At 51.2% G+C, this 22,888-nt stretch overlaps 2 protein-coding genes across 11 annotated transcripts in view; one reads left to right on the forward strand and one right to left on the reverse strand.

Annotated features, from left to right (window-relative positions):
• The window catches only part of LOC132402295 (inositol-tetrakisphosphate 1-kinase-like), a 90,452-nt gene that overhangs the window by 29,465 nt on the left and 38,099 nt on the right, over positions 1 to 22,888 (reverse strand). For all 8 annotated transcript variants that reach the window (XM_059985157.1, XM_059985154.1, XM_059985156.1 and 5 more), the window contains 3 exons: positions 16,888 to 17,013; positions 11,786 to 11,903; positions 3,097 to 3,195 (listed from right to left, as the gene is read on the reverse strand). In XM_059985157.1, coding sequence (XP_059841140.1) covers positions 3,097 to 3,195; positions 11,786 to 11,903; positions 16,888 to 17,013 — 343 coding nt within the window. The remainder of the gene's footprint in view (positions 1 to 3,096; positions 3,196 to 11,785; positions 11,904 to 16,887; positions 17,014 to 22,888) is intronic.
• On the forward strand, positions 8,352 to 11,779 carry LOC132402294 (loricrin-like). Of its 3 annotated transcripts, none has more exons than XM_059985150.1 (3): positions 9,208 to 9,229; positions 9,492 to 9,605; positions 10,418 to 11,779. In XM_059985150.1, exon 3 carries the CDS (start codon positions 10,490 to 10,492, stop codon positions 11,744 to 11,746), a length of 1,257 nt encoding a protein of 418 aa, XP_059841133.1. In that variant the 5' UTR covers positions 9,208 to 9,229; positions 9,492 to 9,605; positions 10,418 to 10,489; the 3' UTR covers positions 11,747 to 11,779. The 3 variants fall into 3 exon arrangements, with proteins under 3 accessions (XP_059841132.1, XP_059841133.1, XP_059841134.1); XM_059985151.1 differs by having other exon boundaries at positions 9,208 to 9,225; XM_059985149.1 differs by having other exon boundaries at positions 8,352 to 9,605.

Here is a 22,888-nt window from a genome sequence, read left to right on the forward strand (position 1 = left end):
TCACATTCAGTTCTCAAAACATTGCTGTTGGCTGGTTCCCTTGTACTTTCTCAAAATATTCCTACATCCCAGACTATTTCGTCTTACAAGCTTCCATTTTGTGTTACATATGTCAGCATACACCAAGGAAAAAATCAAATTTAACTCTTTCCTTACAGTCCAACACCACTAGGTTCAAGAATAGCTCCTTCCCTTCAACCACCTGGCCCTTGAACCAAACTGCAGAACCCGAACCACTACCTCCATTTAGCAAAACTATGGCCACACAGCACTGTAATGGCCCTTTTTCTGTCCCAATTGTGTTCATTTTAATATCATTTATGTTTTTTTCATGCGAAGGTACAGGAGCCTCAGGACTCACTCCACCGAGTTCAGGAACTGTTATTACTCCTCAAACATCAGGCTCCTGAACCGAGGGGATAACTTCACTTGTCCCACTGTTGAAGTGTTCCCACCACCAATGGACTCGCTCTCAAGAACTCCAGCTCATGCTCTCGATATTTATTTATCATTATTATTTCTTTCTTTTTCTATTTACACAGGTTGTTGTCTTCTGCACCCTGATTGAACACTGTTGGGTGGTCTTTCATTGATCCTGTTATGGTTATAATTCTACAGATGTATTCAGTATGCCCACAAGGAAGTGAACCTCGGGGTTGTACGAGATGGTGCCAGAGGTACCTACAGACCCAGACACCTTCTTCCAGTTAGTCTGAGGAACACTTCTTTTCTCATCTCTCTTCCAGTTGGCTGAGGTGGGAGGTATAGCAGCAGCTTTACCTATGGTTCTTCACGGGTGATGGGTTCTCACTGAGCAGCCTGGCATCTCAATATCCCCAAACACAGCCTGGTGGATGACCCAGTTCCCTGCCAACTGAAGGTGGTGTATCCTGCTATCAGAGGTAGGCCTCTGCACTCAAGTGACCTCTCCCTCCTGATGGTGAGTGAGAGTCTTGTCAGGGGACTCGGAGAAACGACACGGCAGACTGTAACACCAAAGCAGTGAGCTGTTGGTCTCCCCGCTCGATGCTGCAGGAGCGATCTCTCTTGTTCTAGGGGGAGGGAGTGTGGGAAGAGGGGGGTGGGGGGGGAAGAGGGGGGTGGAGGGGAAGAGGGAGGGGGAGAGACTGTGATGCCGAAGTGTTGGGATGGACAGTAGTTTTTGACGAGACCTTGGTCTCGGGGGGTGGGGGGGGCTTTGCTATTGCTTGTGTTGTGGGTGCTGGGGGGGTGGTGGTGAAGCTTTTGCTGGAGCAAGAGGGGCGAGGGGCGGGTTAATGCATCTGCTACTGCTTGTGCATGGGAGGGGGAGGGGGAAATGGAGGGCTCTGGGGTTCTTCTGTTTCTCTCATTCATTCTGGGCTTTTCTGCTTTGTGGATGTCTGTGAGGAGTATGAATTTCAGGCTGTATACTGTATACAGTCTCTGATATTAAATTGTCTGTGAGGAGTACGAATTTCAGACTGTATACTGTATACAGTCTCTGATATTAAATTGTCTGTGAGGGATAAGAATTTCAGGCTGTATACAGTCTCTGATATTAAATTGTCTGTGAGGAGTAAGAATTTCAGGCTGCATAGTGTATACAGTCTCTGATATTAAATTGTCTGTGAGGAGTACGAATTTCAGGCTGTATACTGTATACAGTCTCTGATATTAAATTGTCTGTGAGGAGTATGAATTTCAGGCTGTACACTGTATACAGTCTCTGATATTAAATTGTCTGTGAGGAGTACGAATTTCAGGCTGTATACAGTCTCTGATATTAAATTGTCTGTGAGGAGTACGAATTTCAGGCTGTATACAGTCTCTGATATTAAATTGTCTGTGAGGAGTACGGATTTCAGGCTGTATACTGTATACAGTCTGATATTAAACTGTCCGTGAGGAATACAGATTTCAGGCTGTATACTGTATACAGTCTCTGATATTAAATTGTCTGTGAGGAGTATGGATTTCAGGCTGTATACTGTATACAGTCTCTGATATTAAATTGTCCGTGAGGAATACAGATTTCAGGCTGTATACTGTACACAGTCTCTGATATTAAGTTGTCTGTGAGGAGTATGGATTTCAGGCTGTATACTGTATACAGTCTCTGATATTAAATTGTCCGTGAGGAATACAGATTTCAGGCTGTATACTGTATACAGTCTCTGATATTAAATTGTCTGTGAGGAGTACGGATTTCAGGCTGTATACTGTATACAGTCTCTGATATTAAATTGTCCGTGAGGAATACGGATTTCAGGCTGTATACTGTACACAGTCTCTGATATTAAATTGTCCGTGAGGAGTACGAATTTCAGGCTGTATACTGTACACAGTCTCTGATATTAAATTGTCCGTGAGGAGTACGAATTTCAGGCTGTATACTGTATACAGTCTCTGATATTAAATTGTCTGTGAAGAGTACGAATTTCAGGCTGTATACTGTATACAATCTCTGATATTAAATTGTCTGAGGAGTACGAATTTCAGGCTGTATACTGTATACAGTCTCTGATATTAAATTGTCTGTGAGGAGTACGAATTTCAGGCTGTATACTGTATACAGTCTCTGATATTAAATTGTCTGTGAGGAGTATGAATTTCAGGCTGTATACTGTATACAGTCTCTGATATTAAATTGTCTGTGAGGAGTACGAATTTCAGACTGTATACTGTATACATTCTGATATTACATTGTCTGTGAGGAGTATGAATTTCAGGCTGTATACTGTATACAGTCTCTGATATTAAGTTGTCTGTGAGTACAAATTTCAGGCTGTATACTGTATTCAGTCTCTGATATTAAATTGTCTGTGAGGAGTATGAATTTTAGGCTGTATACTGTATACAGTCTCTGATATTAAATTGTCTGTGAGGAGTATGAATTTCAGGCTGTATACTGTATACAGTCTCTGATATTAAATTGTCTGTGAGGAGTACGAATTTCAGGCTGTATACAGTCTCTGATATTAAATTGAATTACTGAACACATATGCGCTCTAATAATACATTGAATGTTGTACCGGTGCTTTTGCTGCAACATTGCACCTTGTGCAGATGACAAGACAGGAGGAAAGGCACGTACAGGAGGAGAGATGCACTCACTGAATGGAAAAGACAAATTCTGTTCTTTAATCCGTCGCAGGATCTCACTCTGGTTTTCTGTTTCCAGCTCCAGATAAGGAGGATTACAGAAGTGGTTACCTGTGGGAGCAGACAGCATTACCCAGGTTTTACAGAACTGTGGAGAGCCCTCAGCCACACTGCCAACCTTTATAACCTACTCCAAGATTAATTTAGCCCTTCCCTCCCGCTTTATTTTTCCATCATTCGTGTGCTGATCCAAGCGTCTCTTCAGTGTTCCCCACAGATCTACCCTCGGCAGGACGTTCCTCACACTTACCAGTGTGTAGAAAACCTTCCTCTGACATCCCCCCCTATTCTCTCCTCCAGTCACCATGCAACTGTCCTTTTGCATTGACCATTGCTCCCCTGGGAAAACGTCTCTGGCCATGGCTGTTACCAAGTTGATTCTCCTCCTCTTTCACTCACAAAGAGAAATTCCCCAGCTCACTCAACCTCTCCTCACAAGGCAAGCTCTCTAATCCAGACAGCATCCTGGTCAATTTCCTCTGCACCCTCTCTAATCCAGGCAGCATTCTGGTAAATCTCCTCTGCACCCTCTCTAATCCAGGCAGCATCCTGGTAAATCTCCTCTGCACCCTCTCTAATCCAGGCAGCATTCTGGTCAATCTCCTCTGCACCCTCTCTAATCCAGGCAGCACCCTGGTAAATCTCCTCTGCACCCTCTCTAATCCAGACAGCATCCTGGTCAATCTCCTCTGCACCCTCTCTAATCCAGACAGCATCCTGGTCAATCTCCTCTGCACCCTCTCTAATCCAGGCAGCATTCTGGTCAATCTCCTCTGCACCCTCTCTAATCCAGGCAGCATCCTGGTCAATCTCCTCTGCACCCTCTCTAATCCAGACAGCATCCTGGTCAATCTCCTCTGCACCCTCTCTAATCCAGACAGCATCCTGGTCAATCTCCTCTGCACCCTCTCTAATCCAGACAGCATCCTGGTCAATCTCCTCTGCACCCTCTCTAATCCAGACAGCATCCTGGTCAATCTCCTCTGCACCCTCTCTAATCCAGACAGCATCCTGGTCAATCTCCTCTGCACCCTCTCTAATCCAGACAGCATCCTGGTCAATCTCCTCTGCACCCTCTCTAATCCAGACAGCATCCTGGTAATTCTCCTCTGCACCCTCTCTAATCCAGGCAGCATCCTGGTGAATCTCCTCTGCACCCTCTCTAATCCAGGCAGCATCCCGGTAAATCTCTTCTGCAACCTCTCTAATCCAGACAGCATCCTGGTAAATCTCCTCTGCACCCTCTCTAATCCAGGCAGCATCCTGGCAAATCTCCTCTGCACTGTCAGACTGTGAGATATAGGGCAGAATTAGGCCATTTGGCCCATCGTATCTGCTTCACCTTTGCATTATGGCTGATCCATTTCCCTCTCAGCCCCAGTCTCCTGCCTCCTCCCTCTATGCGTTCATGCCCTGACTAATCAAGAATCTCTCAGCCTCTGCCTTAGATAAACCCAGTGAGCTGGCTTCCACGGCAACCTGTGGAGCTGAATTCTACTGATTCACCACTCTCTGGCTAAAGAAATTCCTCCTCATCTCTGTTCTAAATGGACGTTCCCCTGTACTGAGACTGCGTGTCAGTGAGGAAACAGTCCGAACAGTGGTGCGGTTTCTGGATTTGACTCTTTCTGCGAGAGTTCATCTCCAGCTTCCAGCACACCCGGCCAGTAGCGACTCCTCTGCTCCAGACAATTACCCGGTTCACAGAAGCAGCATGGTGTTTCTTGCCATCGCTGGTGGCTGGGATCTCTCAAACTTCCCCTGACAGAGGTATCCAGAATTATCAGCCCCTTCTCCCTGTAACCCTTCACACCCAGGTCACTGGTTCGAGCCTCAGCTGAGGCAGCGTGTTTGTGTCCTTGAGCAAGGCACTTAACAACACATTGCTCTGTGACGACACCGGTGCCAAGCTGCATGGGTCCTAGTGCCCTTCCCTTGGACAACATCGGTGGCGTGGAGAGGGGAAGGCCTGCGCTTGGACAACTGCCAGTCTCCAATACAACCCTGCCCAGGCCTGCGCCCTGGAAACTCCAGGCGCAGATCCACGGTCTCTCGAGACCGACAGATGCCACCACCACAAGAATGTGGAGATGGGAGGAAAATGGAGTTAAGTGGAAAATAAGTCAACTAGGATCAAATGGTGCAGCACACTCAATGGCCAAGTGGCCTCATTCTGCTCATCTTTTATAATCAAGAACCTATCAACTTCCGCCTTAAATATAGCCCTCTCAAGTTTCCACATCCTTCCTATAATGAGTAGACTAGAAAGGAACATAATGCTCCGTGTGGTGTAACCAGTTTTACAGAGCTGCAGCGTTACCTCAATGCTCTTGGACTTAACCCCAAAACTGCCGAAGGTCAAACACGACCATAGTAAACCAATTCCCAGAGTCACAGGTATAAAAGGGCATGATGTTCGAGTGGCTTTCATCCAAAGGTTACGAGGGAGAGAGCGACAGAATATATATATATATATATATATATATATATATTCTGGTCTGGGTCTCTATTGTGGACTGAGAGTGGGCAGGGGGCAGGGAGAGGGGAATCATGGTTGGGAAAAGGGGAAAGGAGAGGGGAGGGTGTGGGAAGCACCAGGGAGACATTCTGTAATGATCAATAAACCAATAACCTTTCCGGGTGTGTCTGCCCCAGCACTCCTTCTTGGCCCCTCCATCCTCGCCATTTCCAACATCCTTTGCACCCACCAGATTTACAGACTTGCTCCCTGCTCCACTTCGACAAACACAGCTCCGTGTAAAAGTCGGGGGGACCCGAGGGGCGACTCTTGCAGACTGCCCCAGCGCATCCTCGGACTGTGCTGGTCATTGATGCAAAATGACGTGTTTCTCTGTACGTTTTGATGTAGGTGTGACAAATAAAGTGAATATACATCATCCTATGGGTGAGAGGAAGGACCCATGAGGAACCCTGCCATTTCATGGTTGGACTTCCTGTTTCACCCAGGACCATCTGTGTGGACAGACAGGGGTGTGGGGAGAGGGGCGTGTGTGTGCGTGCGTGCACAGACAGGGGTGTGTGCGTGTGGGTGCGCAGAGAGGGGTGTGTGCGTGTGCGTGCGCAGAGAGGGGGGTGTGCGTGTGCGTGTGTGAGCACAGAGAGGGGGGTGTGCGTGGGGGTGTGTGAGCACAGAGAGGGGGGTGTGCGTGGGGGTGTGTGCGTGTGGGTGCGCAGAGAGGGGGGTGTGCGTGTGTGTGCGCAGAGAGGGGTGTGTGCGTGTGCGTGCGCAGAGAGGGGGGTGTGCGTGTGCGTGTGTGAGCACAGAGAGGGGTGTGTGTGTGTGTGTGCGCAGAGAGGGGGGTGTGCGTGTGCGTGTGTGAGCACAGAGAGGGGGGTGTGCGTGGGGGTGTGCGTGTGCGAGCACAGAGAGGGGTGTGTGTGTGTGCGTGCGCAGAGGGGTGAGTGCGTGTGCGTGTGCGTGCGCAGAGAGGGGTGTGTGTGTGTGCGTGCGCAGAGGGGTGAGTGCGTGTGCGTGCGCAGAGAGGGGGGTGTGCGTGTGCGTGTGTGAGCACAGAGAGGGGGGTGTGCGTGTGCGTGTGTGAGCACAGAGAGGGGGGTGTGCGTGGGGGTGTGCGTGTGCGAGCACAGAGAGGGGGGTGTGCGTGTGCGTGTGCGTGCGCAGAGAGGGGTGTGTGTGTGTGCGTGCGCAGAGGGGTGAGTGCGTGTGCGTGCGCAGAGAGGGGGGTGTGCGTGTGCGTGTGTGAGCACAGAGAGGGGGGTGTGCGTGTGCGTGTGTGAGCACAGAGAGGGGGGTGTGCGTGGGGGTGTGCGTGTGCGAGCACAGAGAGGGGTGTGTGCGTGTGCGTGCGCAGAGAGGGGTGTGTGTGTGTGCGTGCGCAGAGGGGTGAGTGCGTGTGCGTGCGCAGAGAGGGGGGTGTGCGTGTGCGTGCGCAGAGAGGGGGGTGTGCGTGTGCGTGTGTGAGCACAGAGAGGGGTGTGTGTGTGTGTGTGCGCAGAGAGGGGGGTGTGCGTGTGCGTGTGTGAGCACAGAGAGGGGGGGTGTGCGTGGGGGTGTGCGTGTGCGAGCACAGAGAGGGGTGTGTGCGTGTGCGTGCGCAGAGAGGGGTGTGTGCGTGTGCGTGTGCGAGCACAGAGAGGGGTGTGTGCGTGTGCGTGCGCAGAGAGGGGTGTGTGTGTGTGCGTGCGCAGAGGGGTGAGTGCGTGTGCGTGCGCAGAGAGGGGGGTGTGCGTGTGCGTGTGTGAGCACAGAGAGGGGGGTGTGCGTGTGCGTGTGTGAGCACAGAGAGGGGGGTGTGCGTGTGCGTGTGCGTGTGCGAGCACAGAGAGGGGTGAGTGCGTGTGCGTGCGCAGAGAGGGGGGTGTGCGTGTGCGTGTGTGAGCACAGAGAGGGGGGTGTGCGTGTGCGTGTGTGAGCACAGAGAGGGGGGTGTGCGTGGGGGTGTGCGTGTGCGAGCACAGAGAGGGGTGTGTGCGTGTGCGTGCGCAGAGAGGGGTGTGTGTGTGTGCGTGCGCAGAGGGGTGAGTGCGTGTGCGTGCGCAGAGAGGGGGGTGTGCGTGTGCGTGCGCAGAGAGGGGGGTGTGCGTGTGCGTGTGTGAGCACAGAGAGGGGTGTGTGTGTGTGTGTGCGCAGAGAGGGGGGTGTGCGTGTGCGTGTGTGAGCACAGAGAGGGGGGGTGTGCGTGGGGGTGTGCGTGTGCGAGCACAGAGAGGGGTGTGTGCGTGTGCGTGCGCAGAGAGGGGTGTGTGCGTGTGCGTGTGCGAGCACAGAGAGGGGTGTGTGCGTGTGCGTGCGCAGAGAGGGGTGTGTGTGTGTGCGTGCGCAGAGGGGTGAGTGCGTGTGCGTGCGCAGAGAGGGGGGTGTGCGTGTGCGTGTGTGAGCACAGAGAGGGGGGTGTGCGTGTGCGTGTGTGAGCACAGAGAGGGGGGTGTGCGTGTGCGTGTGCGAGCACAGAGAGGGGTGTGTGCGTGTGCGTGCGCAGAGAGGGGGGTGTGCGTGTGCGTGTGCGAGCACAGAGAGGGGTGTGTGCGTGTGCGTGCGCAGAGAGGGGTGTGTGCGTGTGCGTGTGTGAGCGCAGAGAGGGGTGTGTGCGTGTGCGTGCGCAGAGAGGGGGGTGTGTGTGTGCGTGCGCAGAGAGGGGGGTGTGTGGAACAAGGGGCCGAGAGTAACAGGACCAATTGTGCGGACAGACATTTGTGGGTGCATGGAGAGAGGGAGAGAGGTGCACAGAGAATAGTGTGTGGGGAACAGGGGCTGGGACAGACAGGACCAATTCTATGGACAGACAGTTGTGGGTGTGCACGGAGAGGGGTGTGTGGAGAGAGATGGGTGGTGTGGGTGTGTGGAGAGAGATGGGGGGTGTGGGTGTGCACGGAGAGGGGTGTGTGGGGAACAGGGGCTGGGACAGACAGTTGTGGGTGTGCGGAGAGAGATGGGGGGTGTGGGTGTGCACGGAGAGGGGTGTGTGGGGAACAGGGGCTGGGACAGACAGTTGTGGGTGTGTGGAGAGAGATGGGTGGTGTGGGTGTGCACGGAGAGGGGTGTGTGGGGAACAGAGGCTGGGACAGACAGGACCAATTCTATGGACAGACAGTTGTGGGTGTGCACAGCGAGGGGTGTGTGGAGAGGGATGGGTGGTGTGGGTGTGCACGGAGAGGGGTGTGTGGGGAACAGGGGCTGGGACAGACAGTTGTGGGTGTGTGGAGAGGGGTGGGGGGGTGCGGGCGTGCATGGAGAGAGGTGTGTGTGTGTGTGTGTGTGTGTGTGTGCGCAGACGGGCGTGTGTGCATGCACAGAGAATAGTGTGTGTGGAACAAGGGGCCGGGAGTAACAGGACCAACTGTGCGGACAGACATTCGTGGGTGTGTGTGTGTGTGCGTGCGCAGAGAGGGGTTGTGCGTGTGCGTGCACAGAGACGGGGTGTGCGTGTGCGTGCGCAGAGAGGGGGTGTGCGTGTGCGTGCGCAGAGAGGGCGTGTGCGTGCGCAGAGAGGGGGGTGTGCGTTAGCGTGCGCAGAGAGGGGTGTGTGTGGAACAAGGGGCCGGGAGTAACAGGACCAATTGTACAGACAGACATTTGTGGGTGCATGGAGAGAGGTGTGTGTGTGTGTGTGTGTGTGTGTGTGTGAGTGTGTGAGTGTGTGAGTGTGTGTGTGTGTGTGTGTGTGTGTGTGTGTGTGTGTGTGCGCGCGTGCGTGCGTGCACAGAGAATAGTGTGTGGGGAACAGGGGCTGGGACAGACAGGACCAATTCTATGGACAGACAGTTGTGGGTGTGCACGGAGAGGGGTGTGTGGGGAACAGAGGCTGGGACAGACAGTTGTGGGTGTGTGGAGAGGGGTGGGGGGTTGTGGGCATGCATGGAGAGAGGTGTGTGTGTGTGTGTGTGTGTGTGCGCAGACAGGGGCGTGTGTGCATGCACAGAGAATAGTGTGTGTGGAACAGGGGCTGGGACATACAGGACCAATTCTATGGACAGACAGTTGTGGGTGTGCGGAGAGAGATGGGGGGTGTGGGTGTGGGAGAGGGGTGTGTGGGGAACAGGGGCTGGGACAGACAGTTGTGGGTGTGTGGAGAGAGATGGGGGGTGTGGGTGTGCACGGAGGGGGGTGTGTGGGGAACAGGGGCTGGGACAGACAGTTGTGGGTGTGCGGAGAGAGATGGGGGGTGTGGGTGTGCACGGAGGGGATGTGTGGGGAACAGGGGCTGGGACAGACAGTTGTGGGTGTGCGGAGAGAGATGGGGGGTGTGGGTGTGGGAGAGGGATGTGTGGGGAACAGGGGCTGGGACAGACAGTTGTGGGTGTGTGGAGAGAGATGGGGGGTGTGGGTGTGGGAGAGGGGTGTGTGGGGAACAGGGGCTGGGACAGACAGTTGTGGGTGTGTGGAGAGAGATGGGGGGTGTGGGTGTGCACGGAGAGGGGTGTGTGGGGAACAGGGGCTGGGACAGACAGTTGTGGGTGTGCGGAGAGAGATGGGGGGTGTGGGTGTGCACGGAGGGGGTGTGTGGGGAACAGGGGCTGGGACAGACAGTTGTGGGTGTGTGGAGAGAGATGGGGGGTGTGGGTGTGCACGGAGAGGGGTGTGTGGGGAACAGGGGCTGGGACAGACAGTTGTGGGTGTGCGGAGAGAGATGGGGGGTGTGGGTGTGCACGGAGGGGGTGTGTGGGGAACAGGGGCTGGGACAGACAGTTGTGGGTGTGTGGAGAGAGATGGGGGGTGTGGGTGTGGGAGAGGGGTGTGTGGGGAACAGGGGCTGGGACAGACAGTTGTGGGTGTGTGGAGAGAGATGGGGGGTGTGGGTGTGCACAGAGAGGGGTGTGTGGGGAACAGGGGCTGGGACAGACAGTTGTGGGTGTGTGGAGAGAGATGGGGGGTGTGGGTGTGGGAGAGGGGTGTGTGGGGAACAGGGGCTGGGACAGACAGTTGTGGGTGTGCGGAGAGAGATGGGGGGTGTGGGTGTGGGAGAGGGGTGTGTGGGGAACAGGGGCTGGGACAGACAGTTGTGGGTGTGTGGAGAGAGATGGGGGGTATGGGTGTGCACGGAGAGGGGTGTGTGGGGAACAGGGGCTGGGACAGACAGTTGTGGGTGTGTGGAGAGAGATGGGGGGTGTGGGTGTGCACGGAGAGGGGTGTGTGGGGAACAGGGGCTGGGACAGACAGTTGTGGGTGTGTGGAGAGAGATGGGGGGTATGGGTGTGCACGGAGAGGGGTGTGTGGGGAACAGGGGCTGGGACAGACAGTTGTGGGTGTGTGGAGAGAGATGGGGGGTGTGGGTGTGCACGGAGAGGGGTGTGTGGGGAACAGGGGCTGGGACAGACAGTTGTGGGTGTGTGGAGAGAGATGGGGGGTGTGGGTGTGCACGGAGGGGGTGTGTGGGGAACAGGGGCTGGGACAGACAGTTGTGGGTGTGTGGAGAGAGATGGGGGGTGTGGGTGTGGGAGAGGGATGTGTGGGGAACAGGGGCTGGGACAGACAGTTGTGGGTGTGTGGAGAGAGATGGGGGGTGTGGGTGTGGGAGAGGGATGTGCGGGGAACAGGGGCTGGGACAGACAGTTGTGGGTGTGTGGAGAGAGATGGGGGGTATGGGTGTGCACGGAGAGGGGTGTGTGGGGAACAGGGGCTGGGACAGACAGTTGTGGGTGTGTGGAGAGAGATGGGGGGTGTGGGTGTGCACGGAGAGGGGTGTGTGGGGAACAGGGGCTGGGACAGACAGTTGTGGGTGTGTGGAGAGAGATGGGGGGTGTGGGTGTGCACGGAGGGGGTGTGTGGGGAACAGGGGCTGGGACAGACAGTTGTGGGTGTGCGGAGAGAGATGGGGGGTGTGGGTGTGCACGGAGAGGGGTGTGTGTGGAACAGGGGCTGGGACAGACAGTTGTGGGTGTGTGGAGAGAGATGGGGGGTGTGGGTGTGGGAGAGGGGTGTGTGGAGAGAGATGGGTGGTGTGGGTGTGTGGAGAGAGATGGGGGGTATGGGTGTGCACGGAGAGGGGTGTGTGGGGAACAGGGGCTGGGACAGACAGTTGTGGGTGTGTGGAGAGAGATGGGGGGTGTGGGTGTGCACGGAGAGGGGTGTGTGTGGAACAAGGGGCTGGGAGTGAAGAGCAAGGGGCAGGGTGTGAGGTAGAACCACTCCCAGGGATCATCTCACCACAGTGGAACCTACCTTGGTCCATGCTCTGCAGCTCCTGAATCAGCTTGTAGGACTGGAAACGGTCTGCAAGCCTCTGCATGGCAGGCAAAGGATCCAGAAGGATGGTCTGAGGATGGGAGTCAACATAGTCCTGGAACAAGAGGGGTAAGAATGTATATGGCTTTCACATCTTTCATGACATCAGGATGTCCCAAAGCCTTTTATAGCTGGTGCAGTCATTGTTATTGAACATTTGTTTTCGTTAGGGTAACGAAGGTAAACTCGCACTCTTCTGAAATACTGGCCAAGGCATCTCCGTGACACATGGGACTTGGGGTGGAGAGGCGGCAAGGCAATTAGCGCCAACGATTGGGATACATTTGAAAGGAGTTTGCACCTTCTCCCCGTCATCACACACGTTGTGTTGGGTAGCTCCAGATTCCTCCCACCTTCTAAACCGCGGCGGCCAACGCACTTCATCACCGGGCTGCTGGGAGCACAGCCCTCGGATTCCAGCGGTCATTGACGCCACCGGTGCATCTCACTGTAGGTTGGGATGTCCAGGTGATGAATAAAGCTAATCGTCAATCTCTCTGTAATCGGGACAGCTCATACTCCCCTGAAATTCTGAACCATGGGATCCCTTAACATCCGAGAAATGGCTCTTCCCAATTGAGCACGTACTAAACAAGGAATGGCTAATTGGTTTCTAACTTGGAAAGAGATCTGGTTTGAAATTCTAATGTCTCCTGGACGGCCCTCGTGGTACAGAGACAATGGGTATGTTTTACACATTTCATGTTCTCTGTATTATTTATTTTTTATTACTGTTGGTTTCTTTCGTATTTTCACAGTTTGTCTTGTTTTGCTCATTGCTCGTCAGTCTTTGTGTGTAGCTTTTCACTGATTCTACTCTATTTCTACTGTGAATGCCCACAAGAAAAGTTACTTTGAACTCCTGGGAACAACATACACCATCACAAAGAAGGCACAACAGCACCTCTGCTTTCTCAGAAGTTTGCACAGATTCGACATGACACCAAAAAAAACCCCACTTTGACAAATTTCCACAGATGCAGAGTGCAGAATATCCTAACTCGCTGCATCACGGCCTGGTATGGAAACACCAATGCCCGGGAACAAAAAAGCCTACAAAAAGACCATAAGATATAGGAGCACAATTAAGCCATTTGGCCCATTGAGTCTGCTCTGCCATTTCATCATGGCTGATCCATTTTCCCCTCAGCCCCAGTCCCCCACCATCTGCCTAAATCTCTTCATGCCCTGACTAATCAAGACTATATCAACCTCTGCCTTAAATATACCCAGCTACTCGGCCTCCACAGCTGCCTGTGGTAACAAATTCCACAGATGCATCACCCTCTAGCTAAAGAAATTCCTTCTCATCTCCGTTCTAAGTGGACGTCCCTCTATTCTGAGGCTGTGCCCTCTGGTCCTAGACTCTCCCACTACAGGAAACATCCTCTCCACATCCACTCTATCTGTGTCCTCTGGTCCTAGACTCCCCCACTACAGGAAACATCCTCTCCACATCCACTCTATCTGTGTCCTCTGGTCCTAGACTCCCCCACTATAGGAAACATCCTCTCCACATCCACTCTATCTGTGTCCTCTGGTCCTAGACTCCCCCACTATAGGAAACATCCTCTCCACATCCACCCTATCTGTGTCCTCTGGTCCTAGACTCCCCCACTATAGGAAACATCCTCTCCACATCCACTTGATCTGTGTCTTCTGGTCCTAGACTCCCCCACTACAGGAAACATCCTCTCCACATCCACTCTGTCTGTGTCCTCTGGTCCTAGACTCCCCCACTATAGGAAACATCCTCTCCACATCCACTCTATCTGTGTCCTCTGGTCCTAGACTCCCCCACTATAGGAAACATCCTCTCCACATCCACTCTGTCTGTGTCCTCTGGTCCTAGACTCCCCCACAATAGGAAACATCCTCTCCACATCCACTCTATCTGTGTCCTCTGGTCCTAGACTCCCCCACTATAGGAAACATCCTCTCCACGTCCACTCTATCTGTGTCCTCTGGTCCTAGACTCCCCCACTATAGGAAACATCCTCTCCACATCCACTCTATCTGTGTCCTCTGGTCCTAGACTCCCCCACTATAGGAAACATCCTCTCCACGTCCACTCTATCTGTGTCCTCTGGTCCTAGACTCCCCCACTATAGGAAACATCCTCTCCACATCCACTCTATCTGTGTCCTCTGGTCCTAGACTCCCCCACTATAGGAAACATCCTCTCCACGTCCACTCTATCTGTGTCCTCTGGTCCTAGACTCCCCCACTATAGGAAACATCCTCTCCACATCCACTCTATCTGTGTCCTCTGGTCCCAGACTCCCCCACTACAGGAAACATCCTCTCCACATCCACTCTATCGAGGCCTTTCAATATTTGGTCGATTTCAAAGAGACATTCTAGACTCCAGTAAGTACAGGCCATTAAATGTTCCTCATACACTTACAAACATCTTGGTCAGCACAAGTTGGGCCGAATGGCCTGCATTACTCTACTCTGACAATGATACTCTCTCTTTCTACGCCATGGTGTTTCAGACTCCTGTGAGAGCACATCTTGCACAACCTCTCGTGGTCCCAGAACACTTTCTCCACAGCCAGGAAAGCTGAGCAATGCCTCTGCATCCCGAGGAGGCCGAAGGACTTCGAACAGCTCGCTCACGACTTTCCACACCTATAGCATGGCATGGAACCCGCACCGCAGCAGACAATGGTAGTCAAAACTGCATCACTGGCACCCGATATCAAGGAGAGAAAGTCTGCAGATGCTGGAAGTTCAAAGTAACACAAACAAACAATTCTACCCCTCCCCCTCTATTCCCTACTCTCTTCTCTCACTTTTTCCTCACCGAGGCCCCTCCCTCCTTCCCGGTCGCCTATGGTCCACTCTCCTCTCCTATCCAATTCTTCCCTCTCCAGCCCTTGACTTTTCCCACGGACCTGGCTTCACCTTCACCTTCCAGCTAGCCTCCCTCCCCCTACTTTTCACTCTGTCACCCTCCCCCTTCCATTCCAGTCCCGAAGGAGGGTCTCGGCCCAAAACACCACCTGTTTACTCCTTTCTGCAGAGCTGCCCGACCTGCCAGGGTGCCACCCACCCTGCTCATGGACTGCTTGGCATCCTCCCATGTGGGAGAAAGCTACACACCAGGACCACCAGACTCAAAAGCAGTTACCTTCACCTCCTCACCCTAACCCACTCCCAGTCACCACTACTTCATCACTTCCTGTCAGTCACCTTATCTCCTGTGCCTCGAGTCACTTTATGGACATGCAACGTATACAAGCTGTCCTGTGTAGTTACATTTATTGCGTTCTGTATTTTATTGTCTTATCTTTGTGTTGCGTCAGATCCAGAGGAACAATTATTTCATTCTCCTTTACATCTGAATGATCTTGAACATTGGGATACAGCATAGAATAGCCCCTTTGACTCTCAGAACCACACTGCCCAGCAACCCCCAATTTAACCCTAGCCTCATCACTGGAAAATTTACAATTAACCAGTGGGAGGAAACCGGAGCACCCGGAGGAAATCTATGCGGTCACAGGGAGAACGTACAAACTCCTTACAGGCAGCAGCGGGAAATGAACCTGGCTCACCTAAATCTTGAGGGGCTTGTGTGGATCTTAAATGGTGTACGCCACTGCCTCCTGCACCCTCTTGGTGATGGTGTTCCAGATCCCAACCACCTACTTGGTCAAAAACCATCTTCAAATCTTCTGCCCCTCAGGTCTGATGAAGTGGCAGAGCACAGTCGATAGACCTTTAACCCTTCCAGGTTAGGTACCGACAAACCAGTCTGATTGGTGGCTTGATCGGGACCACCAATCACGAGGTTAATTCCTGGGATGTCCGGACTGTCTTACGCAGAGAGGTTAGAGAGACTGGGCTTGTACATGCTGGAATTAAGGAGATTGAGAGGGGATCTGATTGAAACATATAAGATTATTAAGGGATTGGACAAGATAGAGGCAGGAAATATGTTCCAGATGCTGGGAGAGTCCAGTACCAGAGGGCATGGTTTGAGAATAATGGGTAGGTCATTTAGGATGGAGTTAAGGAAAAACTTCTTCTCCCAGAGAGTTATGGGGGTCTGGAATGCACTGCCTCGGAAGACGGTGGAGGCCAATTCTCTGGATGCTTTCAAGAAGGAACTAGATAGGTATCTCATGGATAGGGGAATCAAGGGATATGGGGACAAGGCAGGAACCAGGTATTGATAGTAGATGATCAGCCATAATCTCAGAATGGCGGTGCAGGCTCGAAGCGCCGAATGGTCTACTTCTGCACCTATTGTCTATTGACCCATTTGCTACTTGGGGCAGAAATGGCTGGAGCAGAAGTTAGTGTGCAATGAAAATTAAAAATCGGTTTTCTCGTGTTAGTACTGAAATAAAAGTGCTTAATTTCCAGATCTCTCTCTCTCACACACTGCTGGAGGAACTCAGCAGGTCAGTCAGCATCTCTGGAGAGGAATAAACAGTCAATGTTTCAGGACTGGGAAGGGGGAGGGGGAGGAGGAGTCGAAGCTGGCAGGTCTTTAAATTTCCTGGGTGATCGGGTCACACTGCCAGTTTCAGGGGTTTTGTGCCCTGAAGCTCTCAGGCTCCTGGATGGCTTTGCTTGCCTCAGTGATTGTGGCAGTTCATTGTTTATTTTAATTGTTTGCATGATTTGTTCTTTTTCATACATTGAAGGTTTGTCAGACTTTGTTGTGTGTGGGGGGTAGGGTGGAGTCATGGGCTCTGTGGCGTTTCTTTGTTCTGCGGCTGCCCGCAAGACGATGAATCTCAAGGTTGTATATAGTACACATACTTTGACAACAAATTTACTTTCAACTTTAATCTCCTCATTGCATGAGCTCTTGATGAGGAACGTATTCATAGAGCGGAGGCAACTGCAGCCTCCAAAGGGAGAGGGGGATTTGACACATACCTGGAGACGGGGCAAGTTGAGGGGGGGACGAGCAGGAGAATGGAGAATCCAATCAGAGAGCCAGCTTTGGGGCAGTGGGCTGAAACCCCTTCCTGTGGGTCACATCATTCTACGGGGGGGGGGAAGGCCTGGACCAATACCTGAAACCTTCGTAGGAGCTGCTGAGAATGTAAATCTGCCTGTTCCGCTTCTACCATCAGCTCAGAGAGTTTGTGGATGATCACATCAAAGGGGCCCTGGTCCTCGATTGACCTGGTCAAGTCCATCTACCAGAGAAGAAAAAAAACTTATTACATCAAAGAAATAACCGTTCCCTCGAACAAACCTCTTGTACGCAAGAGATAATGAACTCTTGATCTCGCAATCTACCCCAGGGTGGCGAATCTAATTGAGAGCATGTGATAAAATTGGCAATAATCTTCCAAAAAATTATCTCATGTGCCAAGGTAATCTTGAGCAGAGATTATCCCTGATTAATGAATTAGTAACTATAATTATGGACTTTTAAGGAAAAAGAACGATTTATTATCTTTACTCTTAATGAAAGTGTAACTGTGGCAGATTGAAATAAACGAAGCATTTTAGAAAATCTGTTGAAAAATTATTAATCTTTTAAAAAGAAAATTGGAAAATAATTTCTGAACAGGATTGTTATCGTTGTACACCAGGATTCCAAAACATCATGCGTTCTTGCAACATCTAGTTGACACCAAGCCAGTGTGAGATGTTCCCTGTGAAAGCATGTCACTGCTCTTGGGTTGTTTAAAAAAAATCATCTGCTGCTTCATTTGGCAGTAAAGGTTGGAGGAGAAAAACCTCCCGACTGGGTAACCTCAAACCAGTCGGCATGATCATTAATTTCTCTACCCTCCAATAATACCTCCCCTCCTTTTTTCCATTCCCCATTCTGGCTCTCCTCACTTCCCCATCACCTCCCTCTGCTGCCCGTCCTTCTTCCCTTTCTCCATGGTCCACTCTCTTCTCCTATCAGATTCCTTCTCCTCCAGCCCTTTACCTTTTCCACATACCCTCCCCCTCCCACCTCCTGTGCAAAAGGTCGGGCACATGTATACCTAGGGTGCACATTACTGAATTCAACGGTGAGCCGAGAGTGAGTTGTGGATCTGGCAGGAGCACAGGATGTTGGGAATAGAGAGAATGGCACACCACGGGAGGGGTGTGGGACAGGGGGCAGAGGAGGAGTCCCAGGGTGGGGGGGGGGTGGTGCAGACACACCCAGCCCTGAGGCACCAAAAAAGGTAATTTGATTCCAAACAATTGGCTTATTGATCATCACAGAATGTCTCTCTGGTGCTTCCTGCTCCCTCCCCTCTCCCTTCCCCTTTTCCCCACCATGACTCCCCTCTCCCTGTCCCTTCCCACTCTCTAGAGAGCCATATCACATATGTTATGAAATTTGTTTGCAGTACAATCCATAGAACACAAATCTACAGCACATTACAGGCCCCTCAGCCCACAATGTTGTGCTGACCATGTAACCTACTCTAGAAACTGCCTAGAATTACCCTACCGCAGAGCCCTCTAATTTTTCTAAGCTCCATTTACCTTCCTAAGAGTCTCTTAAAAGACCCTATCGTATCTGCCTCCACCACCGTCACTGGCAGTGAATTCCATGCACCCACCACTCTGTGTGAAAACCTTACCTCTGACACCCCACCACTTCCAAGTACCTCAAAACTATGCCCCCTCACGTGAGCCATTCCAGCCCTGGGAAAAACCCTCTGACTATCCACACGATCAATGCCTCTCATCATCTTATACACCTCTGTCAGGTCACCCCTCATCCTCCGTTGCTCCAAGGAGAAAAGGCCGAGTTCACTCAACCTGTTCTCATAAGGCATGCTCCCCAATCCAGGCAACACACTTGTGAATCTCCTCTGCACCCTCTCTACAGTTTCCACATCCTTCCTGTAGTGAGGTGACCAGAACTGAGCACAGTACTCCAAGTGGGGTCTGGCCAGGGTCCTATATAGCTGCAACATGACCTCACTGCTCTTGAACTCATTCCCACAGCTGATGAATGCCATCACACCATACACCTTCTTAACAGCACTGTCTATCTGCGCAGCAGCTTTGAGTGTCCTGTGGACACAGACCTCAAGATCTCTCTGATCCTCCACACTGCCAAGGGTCTTACCATATTCTGTCTTCAAATTTGACCAACTGAAATGAACCACTTGACACTGATCTGGTTTGAACTTCATCTGCCAGTTCTCAGCCCAGTTCTGCATCCTATCAATGTCCCGCTGTAACCTCTGACAACCCACCACACTATCCACAACACCCCCAACCTTTGTGTCATCAGCTAACTTACTAACCCACCTTTCTACTTCTTCATCCAGGTCACTTATAAAAATCACAAAGAGGAGGCGTCCTAGAATAGATCCCTGCAGAACACCACTGGTCACTGGCCTCCGTGCAGAATATGACCCATCTACAACCACCCTTTGCCTTCTGTGGGCAAGCAAGATCTCCTTCGATCCCATGCCTCCTAAATGAGCCTTACATGGGGAACCTTTTCAAATGCCTTACTGAAATCTATATACACAACATCCACTTCTCTATCTTTATTAATGTGCTTTGTTCATTCTCAAAGATTGCAATCAGGCTCGTAAGGCACAACCTGCCCTTGACAAAGCCGTGCTAACTATCCCTAATCAGATAATGTCTCTCCAAATGCTCATACATCCTGCCTCTCAGGATCTTCTCCAACAACTTGTCCACCACTGAAGTCAGACTCACTGGTCTATGATTTCCTGCGCCATCTCTGCTCCCTTTCTTGTACAACACTTGCAACCCTCCAATCCTCTGGTACTTCTCCCGTCCTCATTGATGATGCAAAGATCATCACCAGAGGCTCAGCAATCTCTTCCCTCGCTTTCCACAGTAGCCTGTGGTACATTTTGTTTGGTCCCACTGACTTATCTAACTTCATGCTTTTCAAAAGCTTCAGCCCATCTTCTTTCTTAGTGTCTATACATTTGGGCATTTCAGTCCGCTGTTCATCCCCATAATCGCCAAGGTCCTTTTCACTGGTAAATACTGAAGCAAAGTATTCATTAATTACCTCCACTGCCTCCTCCATTTCCATGCACGTGTTTCCTCTCTCACTCCTGATTGGTCCTATTCTCACTCGGCTCGTCCTCTTGCTCTTCACATATCTGTAGAATGCCCTGGGGGTTTCCTTAATCCTGCCCGCCAAGGCCTTCTCATGGCCCCCTCTAGCTCTACTAATTTCATTCCTGAGCTCCTTCCTGACACCCATGTAATTTTCTAGAGCTCTAACAGTACCCAGTTTCTTGAACCATTCGTAAGCTTTTCTTTTCTTTTTAACTAGATTTTCTACATCCTTTGTACACCATGGTTCTTTAACTTACCACACTTTCCCTGCCTGAGAAAGGAGGTGGAGCGAAGTTAAGATGGCACTAAACAGCAACTCCTTTGAATGCATCTTCAGAAACAGCTCTATTTCCACCATTAATATCTTTATTTTTACCCATTCAGGGTTGTTTTGAAGACCCTGACCTGGAGTTACACGCTGACTTTGATTCTTTGTGCGACTGGGACCCGTTCTCGGGGTGTCGGGACTGGCCGTTGTTCAGCAGGCCAAGGGTTTGGCCTGAGAGTCTGGCTCGGATTTGAAGCCCAAGATCTCGGGGCTCTGGAGATGGGCGGATCGAGGGTCGGTGTCAGGGCAGGAGACCCGTGTGCGTTGGGGGAAGTCAAGATATTTGAGGCTGTGCGCCCAAAGACCTGGGATCTTTGAGATCTTCAGACACAGAGCTCGAAAAAAAGAGACGTAATGGACTTTTAACATCATAAACTAGCGAGTTGTTTGTTACGTCTCCCCACTCGCTGGGAAAATGGAGACACCTCCTTCTCCCTCATTAGGGGAGAGTGGTATGTTAAATACCGGGTGAAAGGCAAAGTCTTTGCTGTTGCTTTGCTCACGCTTTCTGCCCGGTGGTGGTGCCGATGCCGGTGGGAGGGGAGGGGCGATTGTTACTCGCTATCGCTTATGTGTGGGAGGGAGGGGAGCTGGGGGGGGGGGTGACTTTGGGGCTCTTATGTTTAACTGTCATTCATTCTTTGGGGCACGTCTTTGTTTTTGTGGATGTTTGCAAAGAAAAAGCATTTCAGGATGTATATTGTATACGTTTCTCTAACATTAAATTGGACCTATGAACCTTGAACCTATGCAGAACACCATGCAAATGTTCCCTAAACATTTGCCACATTTCTGCCTTGCATTTCCCTGAGAGAATTTGCTCCCAAGTTCCTGCCCAATAGCATCATATTTCCCCCCCCCCCACCACAATGGTAAAGGAGACAGAGTTGTGATCACTGTCTCCAAAATGCTCTCTCACTGAGAGATCTGACCCCTGACCAGGTTCATTTCCCAATACCAGATCAAGTACAGCCTCTCCTCCAGCTGGCTTATCTAGATACTGTGTTAGGAAACCTTCCTGAATACACCCAACAAACTCCACCCCATCGAAACCCAATTCATGCAATATGTAACATTACTCTAGTACTATGCAAAAGCCAAAGGCACCTTGGCAATAGATACATAAATGTGCCTGAAACCTTTGCACAGTACTGTACCTGCCCCTTACCCATCACCTCCCAGTTTGCACTCTTTCCCCTCCCCCTCCTCATTATTCCGGCTTCTAACCTTTCCTGCTGAAAAGTCTCGGCCTGAAACGTCGACTGTTCATTCCCTTCCATAGACGCTGCCTAACCTCTGGCATTTTGTGTGTTGCTCTGGAATTGTGTGTTACATCTGTAGTTGTGAACTTCCCATGATTCAGGAGATTTACAAGGACAGGTGTGTAAAAAGGGCCTGTAGGATTATTGGGGACCCGAGTCACCCCAACCACAATCTATTCCAGCTGCTACCATCTGGGACACGGTACCACAGCATAAAAGCCAGGACCAACAGGCTCCGGGACAGCTTCTTCCACCAGGCCATCAGACGGATGAACTTGTGCTGATTTGAGTGTGCTCTATATTACACTGACTGTTTATTATAAATTACTATGATTGCACAGATAGACAGAGACGTAACGTGAAGATTTTTACTCCTTGTGTGTGTGAAGGATGTGAGAAATAAAGTCAATTCAGTTTGATTTCCAGCATCTGTAGAATCTCGTGATTAAGATCACCATTACGTGTCTGGTGCGGGTTAGAAGAATCAAAGGGCAGTTGTGCATGCCACGTGCCGACAGAATTCTTGCATGTACCATAGGTTCGCCACCTCTGAACTTCAGAGACCCCTGTGCTTTGTCCACCTGCACTGAAACTTTCTGCACTCTGCTGGTATTTTCCTTTCCCTTCCCTCATGCTTGCGTTTGGAGTGATCAGTCTGGCCAGCTCTCATTCCATCAACACAATCTCCATAGTCTGGACGACATAACAGTGACTATTCTACCTCAAGGAGAGCTAATCTGCCCCAAAAATTGCTGGTTAACTTTTATCGATATGCGAAGAGAACATACTGATGTATTGCAGTGTGGGACTCCAGCTGCAGGGAGACAGATCACAAAGCACTCGAACAGGGGTGATTGGGACAGCTCAGCACATCAGAGACTCAACCACCAGGCTCCTGCATAACAGAGGATAACTACACTCAGCTATTGAGGTGCTCCCACAACCAATGATCTCACTTCAAGGATTCTTTCCCTTGTCACTTCATGCTATCATTACTTATTGCTATTTATTTATATTTGCATTTACACTGTTTGTCATCTTCTATCCCTTACCTGACCATCCATTGGTCCTGTTTACAGTTACTGTTCTATAGATTTGCTGAGTGTGTCCACAGGAAGATAATAGAATCTCAGTTTTGTACAGTATGTGGTACCCTGGTAATAAAATTTACATTGAACTTTGAAGTACCAGACCTGGAGACAATCTACAACCCCTGATGGTTACAGCACATTCGTATCAGTAAAGACCCAACTCATCCCAGACACTGTCCATTCAATATTCTGCCATCTGGTAGGAGATACAGAACATCTGGCCAAGACAGTAGGACTGGAAAACAGCTTCTTCCTGAGGGCTGAACGCTACACTCCAGCCAATGGCCTTGCAGCGCTATGGATTTTCAATGTCAAAATA

The sequence above is a fragment of the Hypanus sabinus genome, chromosome 11, assembly GCF_030144855.1.
Source record: "Hypanus sabinus isolate sHypSab1 chromosome 11, sHypSab1.hap1, whole genome shotgun sequence".
Classification (NCBI taxonomy): domain Eukaryota; kingdom Metazoa; phylum Chordata; class Chondrichthyes; order Myliobatiformes; family Dasyatidae; genus Hypanus; species Hypanus sabinus.